The sequence below is a fragment of the Leuciscus leuciscus genome (assembly GCF_965113295.1).
Source record: "Leuciscus leuciscus genome assembly, chromosome: 20".
Taxonomy (NCBI): domain Eukaryota; kingdom Metazoa; phylum Chordata; class Actinopteri; order Cypriniformes; family Leuciscidae; genus Leuciscus; species Leuciscus leuciscus.
Genome location: NC_138744.1, coordinates 29,298,999 through 29,324,603, shown reverse-complemented (window position 1 = coordinate 29,324,603; position 25,605 = coordinate 29,298,999). Strand labels below are relative to the sequence as shown.

Genomic DNA, 25,605 nt, shown 5'->3' with positions numbered 1-25,605 from the left:
ACACACACACACACACACACACACACACACACACACAACAGCACGTTCAAAAGCTGTTTTAGAGAACAATACATGGCTAAATCTAAATTCCTGATGTTAGAAAAAAGCATTGAGAGCATTTTTACACTTGGCCCTGATGATTTGTTTATCAGTTTACCAGTAGCAAAATATACTCATTGCTGCCAGATCAGAGATCCAAACACGGCTCACAGTGTGAACGCCTCTCATCTGGCTTTCTGGACGGCGATGAAACTGTGAGTGTTCTCAACAACCGAGGAGCAAAACAGATACGAACAATGAATCGCAAACGGGAGAATGTGACCTCTCCAGGCACTTTAATCACAATCGCAGTGACACGGCCGTATTGTGACTCCAGATAAACTGCACTCTGTTAATATCGTGCCTGAATGTGAAACTGGAAAAGCTGGACGCTTTCCTCACAGTCCTGGAGATTATTGAGATTACTGATGCCACCTGATACTAGAACATGCCAACGCATTCATATGATGCTTTGTGAGGATTTTCCTCTCCAAGTGTAAAAAATGATGGATGGATTTACATTTGCAATCACGGGAGCTACGACCAGATCGTATTTATTACCCAAACCTCTCCTTGCCTTTGTTCGCCTCAAACAACGAGCCGCGAAAAGAAGCTCGGTTTTGTGTTCGGAACAATATGCAGATTCTGGGATTCCATCAGTGGGAGTTTGTGACGGCATGTAACCCGAACCGCCATCAGATCCGTGCTCTCCCGACAGTTAAGCTGTTTATGTTTCTCATTCAGCGGTTACACAGGCCAGCAAGTGTAAACACAGCAGTAGCTTTTTTAATTGTGCAGTTGCTAGCGTCGTTTCTCTGTCAAATTAACACACGCTCCCTGCCAGATTAGAACAGCCCAACAGCATGCAGCTTGTCAATGGATCAGCTTAAACTTTGCACAGAGAGTGTGCGGGAGAGCGATAACACGGCCGCTGCTGTTTGCCATGCTCAGGCTTTTTGAGTCTTCGCTGCCCGCTGGTCCTCTGCTTCAGTTCTCAGAGAAATAGAGAGAGAAAGAGCTGGTTTGTTGTGGATGGGCATCTTATCTGTGGTTGGCGTTAGAGTGACACACATGTTGTAAAAACAAGATGATAATGAGATAAATGTGCATCTGAAGACACGGAAAAGCTTTAGTGTGCACATCACAGTCTTATTAGGGGGCATCTGAAGATCATTAACATATCATGGATTGAGTGAAATAATCACTCAAAAATAGGTTTTGATATTTTTAGTGGTGTTTATAATTGCTCCATGTTTTAAAGGGATACTCCACTTTTTTTGGATCATATCATTATGCCTGCTGCACCCATGGTACGGCAGCAAAGTTTCTTGATTATTACGCAGGAATGAAAGTATAGTTCCTAGCCATATCAGCCGAGAAAATCACAACTTTACATTTTCCGTCGGTCTTAGTACACGATGTAACTACAGAAGAGTCAAGTTTTAAATAGGAAAAATATCGAAACTCTTTGGTCATTTTTTTGAGAGAGATGCTAATGGTCCTGTCCGATTCAATGACCTATGCTAAGCTATGCTAAAAGTGGTACCGCCAGACCCGGAGTTCGGCTGAATGGATTCGAAAACGGTAAGACTCAACTGTTTAACTCTGGGGGAGTTGTAAAATGAGCCTATTTCCCCAAAAAGTGGAGTATCCCTTTAATGTTGTATTCTCTCTACTGTAACGCTGATGATGCTGTTCACAATATTTTCTTTACGTGTTTGTATTGATTGCTTAGCATCGATTGCTTAGGATCGATTGCTCCTGTCTGCCTCGCTGCCTGCTGTGAGTGTGTTTGCTCTGTGCTGTAAGCTCCGTCTTAGCCTCGTATTTTCCTTGTTTTGAACCATCATCTACTACAATTACTAGTTGTTTATACTACTACTAAATACAGCTTACCCAACATCGCTAGCTTCCGTTACTACTGGCACAGCACGCTAGTAATTCGCTAGCCTGTAAACGCGCGCCACCCGTGTGCGCTCAGCTATTTTTATTTATTTATTTTCTCTCGCGCGCTCGCGCCTTTGAGTTCATAAAAGCTCAGGTGAGTAAGAAACACTCAACAAACACGGTGAGTAATGTCTTGTCCTGTTATTATCATGCGTCGCGTCTGAATACGTTGTTGTTTTTGGAGCTCTATCGATTTGATTTATAATTCTTGATTTTTCTCGCTGCCTGCTGTGAGTGTGTCTGCTTCGGTGCTGTAAGCTCCGTCTTAGCCTCGTATTTCCTTGTTTTGAACCATCATTTACTACAATTTCTAGTTGTTTATATTACTACTAAATACAGCTTACCCAACCCTGACATCGCTAGCTTACGTTACTACTAGCACAACACGCTAGTAATTCGCTAGCCTGTAAACGCGCCACCCGTGTGCGCTCAGCTATTTTTATTTATTTATTTTCTCTCGCGCGCTCGCGCCTTTGAGTTCAGAAAAGCTCAGGTGAGTAAGAAACACTCAACAAACACGGTGAGTAATGTCTTGTCCTGTTATTATCATGCGTTGCGTCTGAATGCGTTGTTGTTTTTGGAGCTCTATCGATTTGATTTATAATTCTTGATTTTTCTCTTTAAACTCGCTTACAACGAACATTTTCTACTTTTCCTCACTGAGAAGCACTAATGTTACTGCTCAAACCTCATTGTTACAACGCGGACTGTTGAGCAGACGCGTCTCAAGCCTATTAGTGATCCAACGCTGCATACTCTTAAAGGTTACGTCCGTGGATCACGGCTGAACGCGTCTTCTCCACACTCACTTATAAACAAACATTTTTTTTTTCGCCTATCGTGCGTCTACTCTACACCCCTACCACTAAAAAACCTAAAAAACCTCATAGTTACAACGCGGACTGTTGAGCAGACGCGTCTCAAGCCTATTAGTGATCCAACGCTGCATACTCTTAAAGGTTACGTCCATGGATCACGGCTGAACGCGTCTTCTCCACACTCACTTACAAACAAACTTATAATATAAATTAGTATTAATATTGATAGCATCACTGGTAGCTTCGTTGCTAACTCACTGTCCATCTGTTAAAATGGCGAATATATCAGATGAAAGTAGTCTACCGCTTGGTGCAGGTGAGGACACATTTGAGCTTCACGCACTGCAGTCTGAGCTGGAAGCTGTTGAGAAACAGATCCACAACCTTTTATTGAGACAGGCCGAGCTGAGAGACCGGTGTTTGGCTCTTGAAACATCACGCGCCGATGCACACAAATCAGTGTTTAACGTTACTAACCCGCTGACTCCGACCGCGTCTACTCCGTGCGTTCCTCAGCATCGGTCGAAATCAGCCATGGTCTCGTTCACTCCGGCTCCAACACGCCACCATGAAGCCTGGGTGGTTCCGCAGCGGAAGACGCGAGTCAGGTTTAGACCAAGACTTTCTCCGACCCTCCCGGTTTTCGAGTTATCGACACAAAACCGCTTCTCCCCTCTACGCGAAACAGAACGCGATGCTGTGATCATCGGCGATTCCATCGTTCGGCATGTACACGCTACGTTAGGTAAAAGTAAGGTGCAAAGTCACTGCTTTCCTGGTGCTCGTGTTTCTGAAATCGCTGCTCGCGTTCCCGAGATCCTGAACGGTGACAAGCGCGTCGGAACTGTGGTCCTGCACGCGGGAGTGAACGACATCAGGCTGCGCCAGACGGAGATTCTGAAGAAAGACTTCAGGAATCTAATCGATACGGTACGCAGTACATCGCCTGAAACAACGATCATTGTGTCAGGACCGCTTCCCACGTACCGACTAGGGCATGAAAAGTTCAGCAGATTATTTGCGCTAAATGAATGGTTAATGTCATGGTGCAATGAGCAGAAACTGCTCTTTGTAAATAATTGGAATCTGTTTTGGGAGCGTCCTAGGCTTTTCCGTGCTGATGGCTTACACCCAAGCAGATTCGGAGCGGATCTTCTGTCAGATAACATCTCCAAAATGTTAAATACCCTTTGACTAGTAACCAAAAGTCCAAATCATAGTCTCTGCTGCACCAATTCAACTGATATAAATACTAGTGTAGAACATTGCATAGAAACCGTGTCTATTCCTCGTTTAGTGAGATCAAATAATAAATCTAATGCAGGATCTAGGAAAAATCGAATTGTTATTAAAACAGAAAATGTTGCTATTAGTAAACAAAAACTATTTCTAAAGCTAGGTCTTCTAAACATTAGATCACTCACACCTAAGGCAGTTATTGTAAATGAAATAGTCACAGATAATAGCTTCGATATACTTTGCCTTACTGAAACCTGGCTTAAACCAAATGATTATTTCGGTATTAATGAGTCTACTCCTCCTGGATACTGTTATAAGCATGAGCCCCGTCTGATTGGTCGTGGTGGAGGTGTTGCAACCATTTATAAAGATATTCTAAATGTTACCCAGAAAACGGGTTATAAGTTTATTTCAATTGAAGTACTTGTACTAAATGTTACGCTCTTAGATGTTAGAAAAACATCCCTATTATCTCTAGCCTTGGCTACCGTATATAGACCGCCAGGGCCTTACGCTGATTTCCTAAAAGAGTTTGCAGATTTTCTCTCAGACCTATTAGTCAATGTCGATAAAGCACTAATTGTTGGAGATTTTAACATACACGTAGATAATCCAAATGATGCGTTAGGAGCTGCGTTTACAGATTTATTAAATTCATTTGGGGTCAAGCAAAACGTCACCGGACCAACACATCGTCTTAATCATACACTCGATTTAATTATATCACATGGAACCGATCCAACCGATATAGATATCATTCCACAAAGTGATGAAGTCACTGATCACTACATGGTAACTTGCATATTACGTACTGCTGTAATATGTCATGCGGCGTCGCGTTATCAACCAGGCAGAACAATCCTCCCATCCACCATAGATAATTTCTCAAATTGCTTATCTAATCTGTCTCAGCTGCTGCCTGAACCCAAACAAACAGATGAACTAGAAGAACTAACTAGCACTATGAGCACCATTCTCTCTAGAACATTGGATGTGGTTGCACCTATTAAATTAAAAAAGGTCAGAGAGAAAAATAAAGCACCATGGTATAACAATACTACGCATGTTTTAAAGAGAGAAACGCGTATTTTAGAGCGTAAATGGAAACAAACTAATTTAGAGGTCTTTAGAATCGCGTGGAAAGACAGTATGTCACGTTATAAAAAGGCCCTAAAAGCGGCCAGGGCTGAGCACCTCCGCAAACTAATAGAAAACAACCAAAACAATCCAAGGTTTTTATTTAACACCGTGGCTAGACTAACAAATAAACAGACGTCACCCGAACAAAATATCCCGTTACAGTTCAGTAGTAATGATTTCATGAACTTCTTCACTGAGAAAATAGAAAGCATCAGAACCACAATTGTAAACGTTCAATCTTCAATCGCGCCTTATAATTCAGCTTCAATTATCACCCCGAAAGAACAATTACAGTGCTTTGCAACTATAGAACAAAAAGAGTTAAATAAACTTATCACTTCATCTAAAACAACAACATGTTTATTAGATCCTATACCAACTAAACTACTGAAAGAAGTGTTACCTGTAGTGGAAGAGCCTCTCCTCAATATTATTAACTCGTCTTTATCTTTAGGTCATGTTCCAAGAACATTTAAACTGGCAGTTATAAAACCTCTCATTAAGAAACCACAATTAGATCATAATAATCTAGCAAATTATAGACCCATTTCAAATCTTCCATTTATGTCTAAAATATTAGAAAAAGTGGTGTCCGCTCAACTGGGCTCTTTCTTGCAACAAAATGAGATCTATGAAAAGTTTCAGTCTGGATTCAGACCGCATCATAGCACTGAAACTGCGCTCGTTAAAATCACAAATGATTTACTTTTAGCTTCTGACCAAGGCTGTATCTCAATACTAGTTTTACTTGATCTTAGTGCTGCGTTCGATACTATAGATCATACATTACTCTTAGATCGACTACAAAATTATACTGGTGTTCAAGGACAAGCACTAAGCTGGTTCAAATCATACCTATCTGACCGCTACCATTTTGTCTATTTAAATGGAGAAAAATCGATCATAACTCCAGTAAACTATGGAGTGCCGCAGGGATCTGTATTAGGCCCTCTGTTATTTTCAATATATATGATGCCACTTGGAAATATTATAAGGAAACATGGAATTAGTTTCCATTGTTATGCTGATGACACTCAAATATATATTTCATCACGGCCGGATGAAAACGCAAAATTTTCCAAATTGACAGAGTGTGTTAAAGATATAAAAGATTGGATGACCCGTAATTTTCTTTTATTAAATCCAGACAAGACAGAGGTAATACTTATCGGTTCAAAAAAACGCCCACAAAACCTCGCACAATACAACTTTAACATCATAGGATGTCCTGTTACTTTATCCTCTACAGTAAAAGACCTGGGTGTCATACTCGATTGCAACCTGTCTTTTGAAAATCATATTTCATATGTTACAAAAACAGCATTTTTCCACCTTAGAAACATTGCTAAGCTACGTAATATGCTATCAGTTTCTGATGCAGAAAAGTTAGTTCATGCATTCATGACCTCGAGACTGGATTACTGTAATGCTTTACTAGCTGGTTGTCCTGCATCCTCAATAAACAAGCTACAGTTAGTCCAAAATGCCGCCGCTAGAGTTCTTACTAGATCAAGAAAATATGATCATATAACACCGATTTTATCATCACTGCATTGGTTACCTATAAAGTTCCGTATTAATTACAAGGTATTGCTACTGACCTATAAAGCCCTAAACGGCTTAGCTCCAGTCTATTTAACGGATCTTTTATCACCCTATAATCCATCGCGCTCTTTAAGATCACTAAATTCAAGGCTTTTGGTCATACCTAGGATATCCAGAACCACCAAAGGAGGGAGAGCATTCTCACATTTGGCTCCAAAACTCTGGAATAGTCTTCCTGATACTGTTCGTTGCTCAGACTCGCTCTCCCAGTTTAAAAGTAGATTAAAGTCGCATCTCTTCAGCCAGGCATTCATATAATCCTACAGTTCAAACTACAATCCGGCCTCTAGCTCATAAATGCCAGAGGAGAACTGGCCCCCGACTGAGCCTGGGTTCTCCCAAGGTTTTTTTTTCTCCATTAGGTCACCTGATGGAGTTTTAGGACACCATTAGGTCACTTGATGAAGTTTTTCGGTTCCTTGCCACTGTTGCCTTTGGCTTGCTCAGTTGGGGATATTTTGGGGATATTTAATTTAATTTTATCAATCAATAAATTCCTCTTGAAACAAACTTTGTTGTATTATTTTAATTTAATACTGTGAAGCTGCTTTGATACAATCTGTATTGTGAAAAGCGCTATACAAATAAACTTGACTTGACTTGACTTGACTTTGTGTATCTCTGACATTGTAATTAGGGGCCCAAGCACAAAAGGTGCTAGAGCCCTATTGTGTTTGTACTGATTTTTTTATTTTACTTCTTCATTTGTCTGCCCTAAAAGTATATGGGTGTCAGAGACCGTAAATCGTAGAGACCCCGAATTCGGCAGGATGGTCCCAATCATGCACCACTACTCAGACACTAGTAGGCACTATAAGGCATTTTGCATTTTGGATCATAACTTTGGAACCCTAGGGCTAGAAACACAATTTAAACCCTACAAAATGTGTGAAAAAATGTGTGTGTATATATATATATATATATATTCTGATCTCATTCTCCTGAAGCAATAACAATCAAATTGAATAATCAAATCATCTGCATATTTTATGATGGTTCTATTGGCTCTATGTGGTCTACATGCAAACTGCAAGGGGTCCAGTGCCTGTTCAGACTCCCTCAAGATCTCCGACCTGACCAGTTTCTCGAAAATCTTCATTAAAACTGAAGTCAAAGCGACCAGCCTGAAATCCTTAATAGTTTTAGGACCACTACATTTTGGAATGGGGACAACCACAGCATCTTTCCAGAGGTTAGGTACATGTTGTGTCTGTAATGACTTATTATATCATGAAATACAGGACTTAAGTCTTTTGAACATGATTTAACTAACCGGCCACATATATTATCAGGACCAGGCCTTTTGTTCACATTTACAGAATTAAACTAAGAGAAATAATGTGAAGTTGACCGTTTAGGCATTGGATTGATTTATTGACGCATAATCAGTAATAAACGATTTTGAGACAAAGAACGTCTGACTGTACATAAATCATTCCATGTCAGAAATCACTGATCACAGATTAGACAATAGAAGTAACACGGTTACTGCCATTAACATGATGCCATGTTGTGTCATTACTGCCGTGTCCATGTCTTTAAGTAATGTATGTTTGCAAAGCAAAATTGCGACTGATTTACATTTACATTTATTCATTTAGCTGACGCTTTTATCCAAGGCGACTTACAATTGCTATATATGTCAGAGGTCGCACGCCTCTGGAGCAACTAGGGGTTAAGTGTCTTGCTCAGGGACACATTGGTGTCTCACAGTGGATTCGAACCCGGGTCTCTCACACCAAAGGCATGTGTCTTATCCACTGCGCCACTACCACCCCTATTTATCAAAGAATCACTGTGAAATGTTCCGAACAAACAAATAATACTCTATTGAGGCATATTTCATATTTCATTTATTGAAAATAAATAACCCCTTTCCTAGCATTAGGATCCAATTGGAAGTTAATTTTATTTTTAGACCAGTGATCCTGTATCTCTCTTCTCTCCTCATCTCACTAATGCGCCAGTGGGCAGGGCCAAAGATGCAATGATTTAGAAGTAGGCATTGATCTGATTCAGCAGAGGCGGTCTTTCCTCGCACTATTACATCACTGACTACGTTTACATGCTGTCAAATATCGGGTTATGGTCGGGTTAAGGTCACTATTTGGGTTTCTGAAACATTCGGAATAACCCGTTTACATGCGTGAGTAGAGAGAGTTACTCCTGTATACATAGAATTTGTAATCAATTGGCAATATCCCGATGTAAACGACGACGCACGGTTAGCGTCTGGACATACGGACAACGTTAAGACGCAATGTGCGTCATTTCCGATTCTTCTTCCTGTATCCAAAGGCAACAACAACAGCAGCAGCACGCGGATAATGAATAGTTCGGGGCAGATAGCGATCGCCTTTGTTTGCGCTTTCCTCCTCGCTCCAAAAGTGTGGTGCTGTGCTGCGTCTCGCCATGTTTACCTCTACTTCTTGTTTACTTCCGGTATACTGCACGCGGGTTTTTGTATGCGCCGTCTATACTCAAAAGACCAAGATTCCTTGCGAATAGAACATGGGCAGAACACAAATCAATGTCCCTTTTGATGGGGATATGCCGATACGCGTTTACATGACCAAATATTCGGGTTAGAAAAGGGGTACCCCAGGGATAATATCCGGGTTTTTAAAAACCGGGATATGAGCATATCCGGGTTTTTGCCGGTGTTTACATGGCCGTGCGCGACCGGGTTATTGCTAATATCCCGGTTTTGAACGGGTTATTGGCTGCATGTAAACGTAGTCATAATGTGAAAAAAATCTGTCAATTTGTGGCTTGACTGACTCATTCAGCAGCCATAGCAACTTATCATCTGATGAGGTTAATCAAGCCTGTGCTCACCTGTTGATCATTTAGTTCCCCATACCTAACTCAGTTTTTGCATTCATTCACTCTCATATTGTTTTTCTTGTCTCACCTTGTTGTTTTTCTCATCTAAAGTTTATATTCATTGTTCCCATCTCTTTGTGATTCGACGTTGGATTTCCTGTCATTCACTACCTGCCTGGATTATACAGATTGGACTGTCTGACTGATTTCTCCCAGCTCAAGTTCATCTGTTATTTGGATATTTCTTCATCCTCCATTCCTTTGTGAAATATTTCTCTGTGTACTAAATAATCTCTTTAATTGCACTCTGCGTTTTGGTTCTTTCTGTTTACGGGTGTGACAATAGTGGTAGTATTACAAAATTGTTAAATAAATGAGTAAATAAACAAGGACCTGGCAAAAAGAAACAGGACAAAAAGAAAGGAGGTGAGCTTGTAATGTTTAATCAGAATGGTATAACTGGATCTTCCATGAAACGACAAACTTCTTTCTGGTTATGTATGCAGGACATATCTGGTTTCAAGTATTCTTTTGAAGTGATGGTGCTTTATGTAATGCTACTGTATCTAATGTAAGTGATACAACTAGTTTGATCATTTGTACTGGCTACTGTATACAGGCAACCAGGGTACCATACAGACTTTATCAAAGAATTTGCTGATTTTCTATCGTAGTTACTGTAGTAGCCTACTGGTTGCAGATAAAGTCTTAATTGTTGGTGATTTTAATTTCCATGTAGGTAATGAAAAAAAACTAAAAAAAACACACACACACACTGGGATTGGAATTTATAGACATTCTATACTCTGCTGGAATAAGACAACACATGTCAGGACCCTCTCAATGTCGTGATCATACTTTAGATCTAATATTGTCATGAATCGATGTTGATGGTGTCGAAATTCTGCAGCAGAGCGATGACATCTCAGATCGTTCTCTAGTCTTGTGTATACTCTATTTAGCCAAGGCTGTAAAACAAACGGAATGGAATGCATAGTTGATATAAAAAAAATTGGATGACTGGTAATTTCCTGCTACTTAATTCTAAAAAATTAAAAATAAAAAACTCTGCATGTAGTAATCTAGAATATTGCCAAACACTTGATGGCTGCCCAGTCAAGTCTTTGTCGTTAGTTAGGAACCTGTGTGTGCTCTTTGATTCCAATCTTTCATTTGAAAACCTAATTTCTAGCATCTGTATAGCCGCATTTTTCCATCTTAAAAATATATCTAAATTTAAATGAGTCGTGTTCAACCAACTATCTATCTTTCTTACACAGAACAACCTCCTGGACAACAACCAGTTTGGTTTCAAAAGTGGCGACTCAACTGAGACTGCCCTGCTCTCGGTAATTGAAGCTCTGAGACTGGCAAGAGCAACTTCCAAATCCCTAGTACTCAACTTGCTGGATGTGTCTACTGCTTTCGATATAGTTAACCACCAGATCCTCCGGTCAACCCTCAAGATGAAGGGCATCCCAAAAACCGCACTCCAATGGTTCAAGTCTTACCTCTCAGGTAGGTCATTTTTGGGTGCCATGGTAGGGTGCGTTGTCTAAGTCGCAACATCTAAATACTGGGGTGCCACTTATCTTTATTTATTTCACGAGTTCACGCTTACATATAATTAAATAGAGAAAAGGTTATGCATATTTGGCGTGCTGTCCGAGGGGAGGGCTCTGAGCTCGGAATTTAGCCCGAACCCAGTGTACCCCCCCTCTGAGGTTCCCCCTTAATTGAGTTGATTAAATGGATGAGCTCATCCCAAGTTAATTAGATTAATTATCTGAACGTGCTCCTCCCGAACTTTGTAAATAAAACATCATATGTCATCACTAGGATCTGGCATATAGTTTCTGCCTGGGCATCCCCACTCAAAAGCAGTGCTGCACTAGTCCGTCTTCCCTCAATAACGGCGGTGGACTTTATGGACTCTGGTGATGAGCTCAAGCCCACTATGCAGTGCCATGTCTCAAAGCAGTGGTCTGCTGTGTTCAGACTCACGGCATGGAAAAAGAATCAGTCGCTCACTCAATAGCATGATAACACACAGCACACTCTCTCAGAGCAGCGGTCTGCCGTGTTTGGAGCATGGAAAAGCTCCAGTCGCCCACTCTTCACGTGGCATGAGTAGCCCCCTGCCTCAGAGCAGTGGTCTGCCACGTACCAGTGATGTGACCTGCCCAGAGGACAAAGCGTTTCGATCGCTCACCCACTCATAAGCGGTAAAGCAGCCCCTTAACTTAAATGAGCTGTTAACTCCACCCATTAGGTCTACAGAGGTGGAGCTGGACTATGTCAATGGACAATGGACCCATTGCGTACAGAGAGGGGGAACTGGATGTAATTTGCTCTGCAGAGATTACTAAATTGTTAAATCAAGTCCTGTCCTAAAAAAAATGTCTTGTTCAAAAAGCTGTTTCACTCAGATGTACATCACAATAGGGAAGAAAATACTATCACTTCCATTTGATGTCGACTTTAATTTTGGACCTTGGCTGAGGTTCTAAAGTTGTCTTGCATACAGCAGCTAGATGGAACAGTTAGCTCGTGCTGTGGTGTCAGAAGAAATCCATGCATGAACTATATGTATTCATAAACACAGCATTTTGTAGTATGCTTCAAAATTGTTTGAGGTCATTTAGTGATTCATGTTGGTCACACTTCTCAGGTAAGAAAATATAGAAAAATCACATGCCTGAATATAAGAAAAGAATTGAGCACAAGCATTCATCATATTAACCATGTTCAGCCTGGTAATATTATACACACAGTGTGCATGAAGTGCAGTGGTTGCTATATAAGAGAATGCAGTGTAAACCTGTCTGTACACAGGCCTCTGGCTTCATCGGGTTCAACCACTGTGACACTTTCCAACATGCCAATCTGCAAAGCCTCTCATTAATATGCAAATCAGATAATTTTTTTCCAAGCACGACAAGGAAAAAAAGTTCCTAAGAAACACAATGCATATTTCATGCTCCATGTGCTTCTGCAGAATGATCAACTGGAATTTAATTGGTTTGGACATTATAGTTTAAAAAATTTAAAGGTGTTAGTGAGAGAGATGGCTCATACGACTTCAATAAGGCAGCCGTAATAACCATCATGGGATCACACGCTCTCGAGACAGACATGCGCCGGGTCCGTGACCTTTCACATTCGTACTGTGGGTTACACGTCAACAGGCGGAGAACGGCCAGAGCTTCCTGATCGGCCCTCATGAATATTGTAATGACCTGCTCAGCGCTGGCCGCGTCTCAATACATGGCTGAGCTTTAAGGGAGCGGGTGACATGACACAAGCATAAGGCAGGGACGAGACCCGCGGTTCCCGAGCCCACTCATTAACCCTTCTCAATCCCGGCACATCAGCCCACACGAGGGACAGAGACCATGTTTAATTGGTCCATGTGATATTTGGAGTGAGCCGCCTCGGGCTCAGACGGGTGTAGAACAGCTGCTGTCTGTGACATAATGAGGGTAGATGTGAAACCCAACAGGATTATTGAATAGATGAGACTTGATGACTTGTGAGGGGAGAGGACAGGTGAGCCATGAATAACTGTGTCCATTTCTGAAGAAAATTTGAGCGGTGCTTGACTGTGCAAAACTCACCGCCACAATACCTCAATGTGATGTAGGTGGATGCCAATTGCTATGCAATTGATAATGTGTTCTGAGTGATTGGCAAGGCATTGCTGGGGTGTTTGCTGACTGAGCCAAGTCAAAAGACTCTGTATTGGTAATGTTTGTGCCACAAATGGTGGGGGAGGAGGTTATTTGCACTATGTGCAAATATAATGCACCTAGTATAAATAGAAATATAAGGCATCTTGTTTACACAAATGCAATAAGTGCAAATAGTGATAGGTGCTTCTCACCCAAAGTGTAAATAGAAATAACTTGCTATTTGTACTAAATTTAGAATGTCTGAGCAATGAGAATTTTAAAGCTAAAATATCTGAGTTATTTTCCCCTCTCCTCAAGGCCCTGATTTACTAAAGGTCTGCATACATCAAAATGTGCAAACTTGACAGCACAATTTTCTGTGAACAGTTGGTTTATTTAATATTATACTTGGAACCTTAGAACCTTAGAACCAAAACCTCAACTGCATGTAATAATTGATTTATGTCAGGACCATTACCGTTAAATACGATTGACAATTAGCATACAGTTTGGATTGGCGGTATGGCTCTGTTCTGGGCAAGAACTCCCTGCGCATCCATGCAGCCTAGCATGGATAAGAGCAGGGAGAGCAGAAATAACCCCCCTTAGGGTAAACAGAACAGAACCAACATGAATGTATTGCAGATATCATTAATTTAAGATTTAAAGTACAACATGATTCGAGAATTTATTCTGATTCAAGGAAAGGTGGGACTGAGTACAATGGGCCCAGTGCTATTAAGGAGCCCACAAGGTCCCCAGAAGGTCAAATGTGCTTGACACGCAAGAACAATTCTCATGCATCACACACATAAAAGTCAAACAGGTTCAGAACAACATGTAAATGATGACAGAAATATCATTTTTGGAAGAACTATCCCTTTAAAGGCGATATTGTAAAGCCTATCAATGGTGCACATTAAGATTCTCCATCCCAGTTGTCTTTTCAAGTCCTCATTTATTGACATCTCAGAAACAAACTCTAAAACAATCACATAAATAGGCTTAGATGGTAGCAAGTTGATGGCAAGTTAAAAAGGTTCAACACCTTCATGTATATCAGTGCAGACGTTCAATACTTTGACTCAAACTTAAATAATACTTTAAGGGTGCTTTCACATCTGTAGTTCGGTTCATTTGGTCCGGACCAAGGGCAAAAAATTATACATTGTAGCATTTTTCAGACGTTTTGGTTCCTTTTCACACCACACTGATCACTCCGAATCAGTTTATGAGTTGATAAAACGAACCAAAATGCAGTCACGTGACAACATCCACATCACTCGTTGGCCAGATGTGTATTGAACGCATTCCCATAACTGCACTTCGATTGGTCAGAATTAATGTGCAGGGAAAATTCCAACAGAACTCCCAGAAGTAATCCGGCAGACAGAGACAACACGCCGCTGTTTACTATGGAGAGATGACTGCGTGAGCTTATTGTATCCCAGGTCATATTTTATTATATAATTTGTCTACACCACTTTAGACAAACAATAATATTTGAGAATGAGGCGATATGCGGCTCGAAAATAATGTGTTAATGCACTGCACGCAGCGAAGGCGCATCGCAAGTCACTTCAGGAGGAGGCGTGCATTAATGTTGCTAAACAGTGACATGCTCATCATCCAAAAAAATTTCCAACGATCAATCAGGTAATGTTGTGGCCTTTCTCTCTTTAAAATTGTTTTTGACATTTGGGACATATGGTCATCAGACCAAATTTCTATCAGGCTCCGCACCTCCTCACAACTCCAAATTTGTCCGCGAGCTGCCATGCTTAAAGTGCAAACTGTCAACAAACATTTCTCCTCATCCCATAATCACAGCGCAGCTGACTACGGCAACTGGTTTAGTCCAAAAATGCGCAGTTCTTTGGCAGTTGGTTCTGTTCGAGGTCGGATCACGTTCTCACCACAAACAAACTGCTCCAGAGTTGTTATTGTATTAAGTGCTATATAAATAAACTTGACATGGCTAGAATGAATAGCAGAGCTCATGAAAACATTTCCACATTGAATGCTATGATCAGATGCTTCCTTAACTGCTGTTTTCTCACCACTGTAATTTTTGTTGTGCGTTCATTTTCTTACACATATATACATAAATGTGGGCACCATTGGGATGTTCGCTATCTGTAATTCTGTCAGGACCACTATCGTCATATATGACTGACAATTAGCATACAATTTGGATTGGCGGTATGGTTCCGTTCTGGGCGAGAACTCCCTGCGCATCCATGCAGCCTAGCATGGATAAGAGTAGGGAGAGCAGCAATAACCCCCCTTGGGGTAAACAGAACAGAACCAACATGAATGTATTGCAGATATCATTAATTCAAGATTTTAAAGTACGACATAATTCGAGAATTTATTCTGATTCAAAGGGAATCAGAATGCCAAATCCTGACTGACGAGAGGAGGAGCTGGGGATGGAGGAGGGTAATTCACTCCTGAGAAACGCGATAGTTGCTGATAATACTGAAGCAGCTTATATATGTATACGGTGATAGGCGTCGTATTCCTATAGGTAGATGTGGATCAGCTGATAGTCAGCTGATGCGAGCTTGACTAACGTGACCTGCCAGAACTAACGCTACGCTTGATTTCTGTCAGGACCACTATCATCATATATGATTGACAATTAGCATACAATTTGGATTGACGGTATGGTTCCGTTCTGGGCGAGAACTCCCTGCGCATCCATGCAGCCAACTGACAGCGCAATCTGGATGCTTTATAGTTACGTGAGTGAGCCAGGGCAACAAGCATGTTGCCAATACCTGAAAAGCTTGAGCAACAGCATGTTACCAACAATACCGGAAAGCCTTAAGCAACAAGTATGTTGCCCTTACCCGGATGACCTAAACGAGTATGTTGCCAATACCCGCATAAGCCATAGCAACAAGCATGTTGTCAATACCCGAAATGCTTAGCAGTAAACATGCATATTGCAATGAATGACATACCACCTGAAATGAAAAAGTGAAAATTGTGATATCAAAAATGTATCAGCTGCTGCTTGTTGTATATCCGCAGTCCAGTTATATATATATATATATATACAGTACATTGTTCCAAAACCGATATCCGTCGGCCTGGAGTTCAATCTGGAGACTCACTAGTTGAGACAGAAGTTATGTTGAACTGCTCAAACCAATAGAGATACAGTGCTGACGCTCTTCCTTCTGTATGAATGTCTCATACTTAAAGGTGAGATACAGTATCAAACATTACCGCTGAAATAATTACTGACATCTGCAGTCAGTGATAACTCAGACTGACATGGCACTAAAGGTTACTGCACTGTCTCTAAATCCAGTATGTAGAAAAACAGAGATTTAATCAGTACAGCCAAGATCATTTCAGATCAGTCTCAGCAGGGTCTTACGTCCACATCTACAGCACAATCTATACATTATATGTATTCTCAACTCATCTCAACTATTACAGTGTATAATAGTCACATACTGTATGTTATCAGCATGTGTATTCCCTGCGAATCAAACCCATGATCTTGGTGTTGCTGGTGTCATGCTCTAGCAGCTGGCCTATTTATTTGAGCTGTCAGAAGCAGCACTATCTAGGTCATGATTTACATGGTTATGATCACAACAAGATGTCGGGATTTTTATATGAGCATAATTGCGAATATATATATATATAATAAATCTATTCATTTAAGGTAAGCCTCTGCAGGCAAATTGTTGGATTTTTTCTTTTTCTTTTGATGCCTTAGTTGATTTTGAGATTTGGGCTATTTAGACAATTGTGTGTGAAATTTGGGCTACTGGAAACATACAAAATATACATTTAAGGGTATATTTTATTGCTCTTCATCTATTTGTGTCTGTAGGTTTCAATTACAATACATATATTTAAAGTCAGAAATATTCACCCCAGACATGAACCAAACTTTACCATTTTAGTCCTATCTATATTCCGAATGTTTGATCATATATCATTTGCGTGATTTATGCAACATTTTATTACTAAAAATACATATTTGTTTCTGTATGTTGACAGTATTTTCTGATTTATGGAGTGATAAGAAGAGATATCCCCAAAAAATTTACTCTAATATGTCAGCAAAATCAAACAAGAATTTTAAACCTGGCTTTATGCAATGTTCAGAATTATGTTCTGGAAATGTTTGCAGATTAGTGCATATTTAATTAGATAATGCCTCCATTTGCATGTTTAAACATAAAAGTAATACAAAAAATATTTGCAATTCTTAATGTAATCAATCAACTGGGGAAGTATGTTGATATCTTTTAGTTATTTTATTTTTTTATCCTATTCACCTGGAGTGTGTTGCCTTAACAATCATGATAAATGCATCATTCTAAAATGACGTTTTATTTTAAGCTAAAAAAAGAGAGGCATTTCAGCTCTAAAGAGCACTGCACCTCATCGATCTGTAAAAGTAAACTTGAGCGATTTTCTCGGTGGCTGCAGTTTCCTCAACTGCGTCTCCGGCTCTGACAATATAAAAAGATGTGTGTTTGCCTGATCCGGAATTCAGAATAGCGTTGAGAAATATAATACGGTGCAGACAGGAGAGCGGGCCGCTGATGAAACAGAATGCAAATGAAACAGGTGAGGTGAGGAAGGCAGAGCGCGAGGACAGTGTACGCGCCTCTTCCCTCTTCCACCATCTGCCTCTCTTCAAACTTCCAGAAACATCCATCCAGAACAGACAACATATTCCCCTCATCATCCGAGCGGTGACAAGCCTCTGTCACACTACAGCAGAGGGAAGGTAAATTAGAGTCGCCCACTGAGAGGTTGTAAATGGGAAATCGAGGGGAAAGTTTGAGTTCTGAATGTGTGAGATTCGCACAGACAGACACACTGACTCTACAGACGCAGGACAAATATTTGATAGCCATGCTGTCTCCGGTTTTTAACAGAGCCGATGAAATCGACTTGACAGTCACAGCGCAGAGGGTGGCGCGCACGCACTCACGACCGAACATAGGACAGGCGCCTGCACTAGCGATTTTGGTAGCTTTTTTCAAGCAAGTCAGAGCGGGTGGTTTGAGTGACATCTGCGCTAACCTCCCAGGTTACACTAACAGACATCAAGGCACCAATCAAGGCTGCCAAGGAGGGCCTGTCTCACTGAGTTTGGATGGGAGCTTTCCGCTCGGCCGTCTCGACTGACAAGCACCTTAAAAAGGCCTGTCAGTTCAACATGAATTGCAGTGACCTCCAGGGCCTCATCCAAGAAATTCAAAAATTAATGTAAATGTACTTGAAGGGTGAGCCATTCTTCTGTGAAGCATTGCCCAAAATGAAATATTCAAAGGTGAGAGTTAATACCAAGGAACCAGGCAGTGCTACATGGTGGACACATCTCCTTGCTTCCTTTTGCGGAATTTTTTTTTAGCGGAATATATTTCAGCCTCTCCTGATTTGAGAGACAATTTCCAGCTGTTGAATTATTCAGACTGGGAGCGTTTTGAAAATGATACGGTCCTTTATCTAAGCACAAGTGTAATAGGTCGTCATGTGCCGCTTTGGGGTTCAAAGCTATAACGCTAAATGAAAGACTGATTCACTTCTCCCTTTGTGATTCACTGTGAATACTTTTGATTTACTGCAAATTCTTGACAAACTGAATGGCTTTGTATTCAGGTGAATGCCTTCAAAGGATCAGCTCACCCAAATCATGAAAATGTGTCCCCCTTTTCCATGCAGTTACAAAGAATGGAAACTGAAGCTTCAAAAGGAAGCATGCTAAATGTATTGTAACTAGACAGATTCCAAGTCTTCTTGATAGCCAAAACCAATTTTGTGAGCCACAGACCAAATTTAAAGTCACTTTTCACTGCAAATCATCCTGGGCTCAATGGTCAATGTTCTATGTCAAATGAAACAAAAAAAGGAAAAATAAGACTGGATCAACACATTCACTCAATAGATTTTTTTATTTTTATTTTTATTTTTTATTAAGACATTGTTTCTATCATAAACACCTTCTTTCACTGAATAATACAAATTTTGGTCCATTGCTTACACAAAGCTCAAAATTCTTTACAAATTATTTTATCTAAAGTAACATCTCGGTTACGTATGGTAACCCTTGTTCCCCGAGGAGGGAACAGAGACGTACGTTAAAGATGCTGATGAATGGGGGATCTCGCTTGAGAGCCAATCTACTTCGAGTGTAACTAAACGAGCCAATGCACTGAGGAGTTTTCACTGAGGAGCCGGATTTGTGTACAGCGGAAGTTCAGCCACTGTGGCGACGGGACGTACGTCTCTGTTCCGTACCATACATAACCGAGACGTTCCCCTTCATCAGTCACTCTCTACGTGCGTAAGAGATAATGACGAATGGGGAACACCAGCAGAGACGACAGAGTGGACTCTGTCGAGGGAAAGACACGAGCTTGTCCGCAGAGGAGCTTATCATGGAAGGATACAAATATGGGGTCGGCGTAGGGGCCGCTACATATGGACACCCAGCCTAGCACAGGTTCCACAATGCATACAAGTGTAGGCCTGAGTGGCAAGACATGGAGGCATCACTCACTGGCATCCATGCCCTCTTGTGACCCAGAGATGGAGGAAATTGCTCTTTTATTTAAAATGTGGGAACCGCTGAACTCCAAAGAGCCAGCGGTGGAACAGAAACAAACTGAAACAAAGGATTCTCCACCCGGCCCTCCTCCAGGGGAGGGAGAGCAACTTCCTCCATTGCTGGTTCGCCCGTCTCAGGGCCGCTTGCCCTTACGCTTGCCGCCTGATTTAGCGGGGCCTGGACGGGCTGGGTGCCCCTCTTGCGGCCGGCCGCCTGCTGATAAACAGCAACGGGAAAGCATAGCCGTGAGCTCTGGGTCTGACTTGGGCAAGAGAAAAGCCAGGGCTGGGTCTGCCTCCTCCGAAGGCAGCACTTGCTGGTTCACTACCTGATCCCTGAAGGGAGTGGTAGGAACCTTGGGCACATTTCCAGGCCGTGGTCTCAGGACAACGTGAGAGTTTGCCGGCCCGAATTCTAGGTACGATTCGTCAACTGAAATTCTTGCAGGTCCCCTACCCTCTTGATGGAAGCCAGAGCAGTCAGGAGCAATGTCTTCAGTGACAGGATCTTTAACTCAGCTGACTGCAGTGGTTCAAAGGGAGGTCTCTGCAGTGCGCTGAGCACCAGAGACTAGTCCCAAGAGTGTACAGAGGGGGAGCGAGGCTGATTTAGTCTCCTCACTCCCCTTAGTAACCTGACGATCAGGTCATGCTTCCCCAATGACTTACCTTCAACTGCATCGTGATGTGTGGCAATAGCGGCAATATACACTTTGAGGGTGGAGGGAGACAGCCTTCTCTTCAACCCATCTTGCAGGAAAGAAAGCAAGGCTCTGATCGGACATCTTCGGGGTCCTCCCGGTGGGAAGAACACCATTCAACAAATAGGTTCCACTTCAGTGCATAATGGCGCCTCGTAGAGGCGGGAGCATAGACCACCTTGTCGGTCGTTGTACACAACGGTTGCAGTGCTGTCCGTACGGACCAGTACATGCTTGCCATGTAGCGGCCCCTTGAGGCGGCCCAGCACAAGGCGTACTGTGAGCAACTCGAGGCAATTGATATGCCAATGTAGTTGAGGCACCGTCCACAGACCTGAGACTGCATGCCAGTTGTACGTGGCCCGTAGAGGTAAGAGGTGCGGTCACCATCTCCCGGAGAGCTTAGGCCCTCCGATGCAGCGAACGACATCCGATCATCCAGTGGAGCCCCAAAAGAAACGACTGGCACCGCCGTGGACGGACCAGCGTGCTCTCTTGGAAGCTCCGCGGTTTGCGGCGTTACAGAGGAGTGAGGGGCCTGAGGAGGTTGACTCAGCGGGTTACGTCTCACTTACACCGTCTTGCTCTGAAGCAAAAGACAAAGATGCGATGTGATGCCCAGCCGCTGGTGCAATTATCGCATGCCAATGTGTATTGGCTCGTTTAGATACACTCGTAGTAGATTGGCTCTTGAGCGAGATCCCCATTCGTCAGCATCTCTTACGTACGTGGAGAGTGACTGACGAAGGGGAACTTAAAGTGCATTAAAATTATTTGCTTTATATTTCAGCAGTTCATGCATTTCCATGGGATTGAACCCACCATGACCTTGGTGTCCATAATGCAATGCTATACCATTTGAGTTAAAGGAAAGCCGATGCAATTGACTCATGTTTGAATCAACGAGTAACTACTTTTATAGTAGTATAAATAAGTTATTAATTTACCTTCCCATTATATTGTTGTGCAGTGGTAGGGGTGAGCCTCAAATCTCTTTATAAAATAGATTCAATTTTACATTGAACAATGTTGTGCAGTTCCCAGTATGCCTTGCAGCTTGAAAAAATTTTTTTAAAGGGGGGGTGAAACACTCAGTTTCAGTCAATCTCATGTTAATCTTGAGTACCTATAGAGTAGTATTGCATCCTTCATATCTCCAAAAAGTCTTTAGTTTTATTATATTTATGAAAGAAAATAGACTGTACCGAGTCTTTCCGGAAAAAAACGAGCGGCTGGAGGCGTGCCGTGTGGGCGGAGCTAAAGAATCACGAGCGCGAATCACACACACACCATACATCGCATGCTCCATAGATACATTAACTATACGTGATCATGTTGTTTACTTGCTGTGCTTATGCGCCGATAGCTAACAACACACAGATATTTGAAGCAGTTTTACTCACCGCCTGCGGTTCCAACGCACGACCGTGAACCTTTATCGTTGGGACTGCTCCATCCTTAAGCATTAGACGATCTGCAAATCCGGCGTCGAACTGGGCCTTGTTTATAAAACAATCATCGTCGAAATGCAGGGAACAACCAAGAACACTTGCACAACTCCGTTGATAACTTCCCTAAAGCCGAGCACAGCGCTTTGATGGGCATACTGCTTTCGCTCTCTCGCTCTGGTCTACGGGTGCGCACGCGCCCTTCCGGGAGAAGTGCCCTCAGAACCCATATAAGGAAATTCCGCACCATCTGACGTCACACACGCCCATACTCGAAAAAAACGTTCCGAAACTTGTGATAAACCGGAAGGAGTATTTTTGGCACAGAAATACTCCATCAAACGTACAACTTCATTTTTGAAACTTTGTCCATGTTTAGCATGGGAATCCAACTCTTTAACAGTGTAAAAAACTCAGTATGCATGAAATAGCATTTCACCCCCCCTTTAAATAACTATTATTAAAGTTTATCCTTGCTTTGCATTTACTGGCTTAAATTATGATTCTCCCGTTATCACTGTTATTTAGCAGTCATTTGGTTCAGAGTTCATATTTTTACTGAATTACAATTGTTGATCATCACCATGTTTTAGATTTGTGTGTTGGTATGTGCATCTCATTGCAACTTTTATTCAACTTTTAATGAAATATATTTACCTGGGTAAAATGTTTGCCTCTAGTTTAAAGTTATCTTTGAAAATCAAACATGGAGATGATAAACAAGGATTGTAGCTGCTTGAATTGCTACATGTTAAACATTAGATAATTGCCTTGACAATATGTTTTTATTTTTTATTCAAAAGACTACCTGTTACTCATTAGATGAACAAAAGTTTTTTTTTTTTTAGTTGGCTCAACTGGAGCAAATTAGTTGAGTTAAAGGGACAGTTCACCCAAAACTGAAAATTCTGTCATCATTTACTCACCCTCAGTTTGTTCCAAAACTTTATGAAGTTATTTGTTCTGCTGAACACAAAAAATATATATTTTGAAGAATGTCAGTTGATGGGCCCTCAATAGACATCCATAGTATTTTTTATTCCCCCATAGAGGTCCATCAACTGTTTGGTTACCCATATTCTTCAAAATATCACATTTTGTGTTTGACAGAAGAAATAAATTCATAGAGTTTTGGAACAACTTGGTGAGTACATGATGACAGAACAAAAAGTCGAGTGTGATAGATTACCTCATTGTTTCAAGTTGGCTCAACTACTTTTTTCAGTTGCCTTGTCAAGAATTATTATGTTCAAAAGACTACCTGTTGCTCATTCGATGAAAAAAAGAACTTAAGTTGACTTTAATTGGAGTGAACACAAAATACATTGAAAAGCCCTTAAACAGTGAGATGCAGCACAGAGGCCAAAAAAAATTATTCCAGACAGAATACAAGAAATGTATCCACTGAAAAACAAACAAACAAACAAAAACAACAACAAATGTAATTAGGTAAGAGTACAAGTTTTGAGTTTAAAATGCACTTGAGTGAATAAAAATTCCCCCAAGTAATACTTAAGTATAGTAATCAAGTAGAATTATTCAGGTATTATACACCCCTGCTTATTAATCTTTCCTGGAACAGGTTTGGCATGAAACATTTGACTTTTTTCCCCTTTCATATCACCTTAACTAATATTTCCGAAGATATGAGACTGCTGGTAGATCAGGTTCTAGTTCAGCGCACATATTTATATTCCTTACACCTGGTCCGTCGACCGTGTTCACATTTCCTCTACAGACTTCAGCACTCAAACTTTAGAATGAGCAGCGCTGTCTTTTAATCTCGTCAAACAAAGCAGCTCGTACACGTGTCTCTTCTTCCAGGGTGGGCTGAAGCTGTCCTGTGGTTTTCAACATCTCAGCTCCGTGTCCGGATGAATAAAACAAGATATTAATGAATGTTGGATGAAAGCTTCACAGAGGGGGCCGGTGTGGCTCATTAGCAACTATATTATTGATCACAGGATTCCTCTGCGCTCAGGAACGTGGCGCTCTTCAAAAATGCAAATAACCGGCAAATTGAGTAATGCCCCTTTGATTGAACATATTATAAACAAATCAGCATCAACGGTCGAGACTGAAATCGACGTGATTAATGCAGCAGAGATTGTCACGCTTGATTAATGTTTCACTGTTTTTCTGAATTATAGGTCATGCAAAATACAACAGGAGCAGAGAAGGAGTTTTTTGTCTCCTGTGATGTTTTCTGTTGCTCTGTGTTGGATCTCGGTATTACATCCAGAGCTTGGAGCCTGTTCACAGCCATCCATCATGAAAAATGTCCATCGTGTACAAGTTTTTCTCAAAAAAGAATGAAAATTTTTCAAATTTCAAAGAAGTCAAATGTGAAAGTGACGTAAAGGCCAAGTTAGATAACCCATACTCAGCATTTGTCCTCTGCATTTAACCCATCCAAGTTAGTGCACACACATTAGGAGTACATTTACATTTACATTTATTCATTTAGCTGACGCTTCTATCCAAAGCGACTTACAATTGCTATATATGTCAGAGGTCGCACGCCTCTGGAGCAACTAGGGGTTAAGTGTCTTGCTCAGGGACACATTGGTGTCTCACAGTGGATTCGAACCCGGGTCTCTCACACCAAAGGCATGTGTCTTATCCATTGCGCCACTACCACCCCTTAGGAGTAGTAAGTAGTGAACACACACATACACACAGTCATTTCCTGCCGGAATTGAGAATCAAACCTGCGGGTTACCAGTCTGACTCTTTAACCATTAGGGCAAGACTGCTCCTTGTTTTGGTTTTAATAAGTCAAAGTCAAGTCAAAGTCAAGTCAAAGTCAAGTCAAAGTCAAGTCAATTTGTATAGCGCTTTTCACAATACAGATTGTATCAAAGCAGCTTCACAGTATTAAATTAAAATAATACAACAAGGTTTGTTCCAAGTGGAATTTATTGATTGATCAAATTAAATTAAATATCCCCAAAATATCCCTAAAAATAACAAAAATAAGTATTCAAAATGTAGCATATAACTTATTTTATGGAAAAAGTGTTCAAATACACAATTTAATGCAAGATAACTAATAAAGTTAATAAATAAATAAGCTTTTTTTTCACAAAAATATGTTATTTTATGTCACTGTTGGGATGTAGTAATACCCCCACATATGTAGCAGAAAACACCTGGGTCATGTTTGCATTTTCTTCTGTCACTGGCCATTATTCTAATAAGAAATAAGAATTGGGCATAAAATAATAGGTCCAACTTTATATTAAGTGGCCTTAATACTTGTGAACTTACATGGTAACTATGTGTACATAGTATGTAACTACAATGTAAGTACATAGTAAGTTGTGGACATTCCCATTTAAATGTAAATGTATTGTACACACATACACACATTCAAGAAATTAGTTACAATCAGTGATTACAACAGATTTCTAGTTCCCAGCATGCTTTGCTGCTTTAACTTTTATTTATTTATATAGCACATTTAAAAACTACTTTTTTGCCCAAAGTGCTTCACAGTCATTTTACAAGAAGAGTGAATAAAAAAGTATCCACAATTGTGGATTGTATTCCACAATTTAGGAGCAACTGTAAAAGCTCG

At 41.0% G+C, this 25,605-nt stretch overlaps 1 protein-coding gene and 1 long non-coding RNA gene across 2 annotated transcripts in view; one reads left to right on the top strand and one right to left on the bottom strand.

Annotated features, from left to right (window-relative positions):
• LOC309484259 overlaps positions 1–25,605 on the bottom strand; it is a 159,585-nt gene that overhangs the window by 37,916 nt on the left and 96,064 nt on the right. The window lies entirely within an intron of this gene.
• Positions 1,970–25,605, top strand: part of LOC309484192 (uncharacterized protein) — a 64,456-nt gene continuing 40,820 nt past the window's right edge. The window contains exon 1 of the mRNA XM_082150468.1: positions 1,970–7,403. Within this exon, the coding sequence (XP_082006594.1) occupies positions 3,078–3,998 (921 nt within the window). The 5' untranslated portion in view covers positions 1,970–3,077 and the 3' untranslated portion in view covers positions 3,999–7,403. The remainder of the gene's footprint in view (positions 7,404–25,605) is intronic.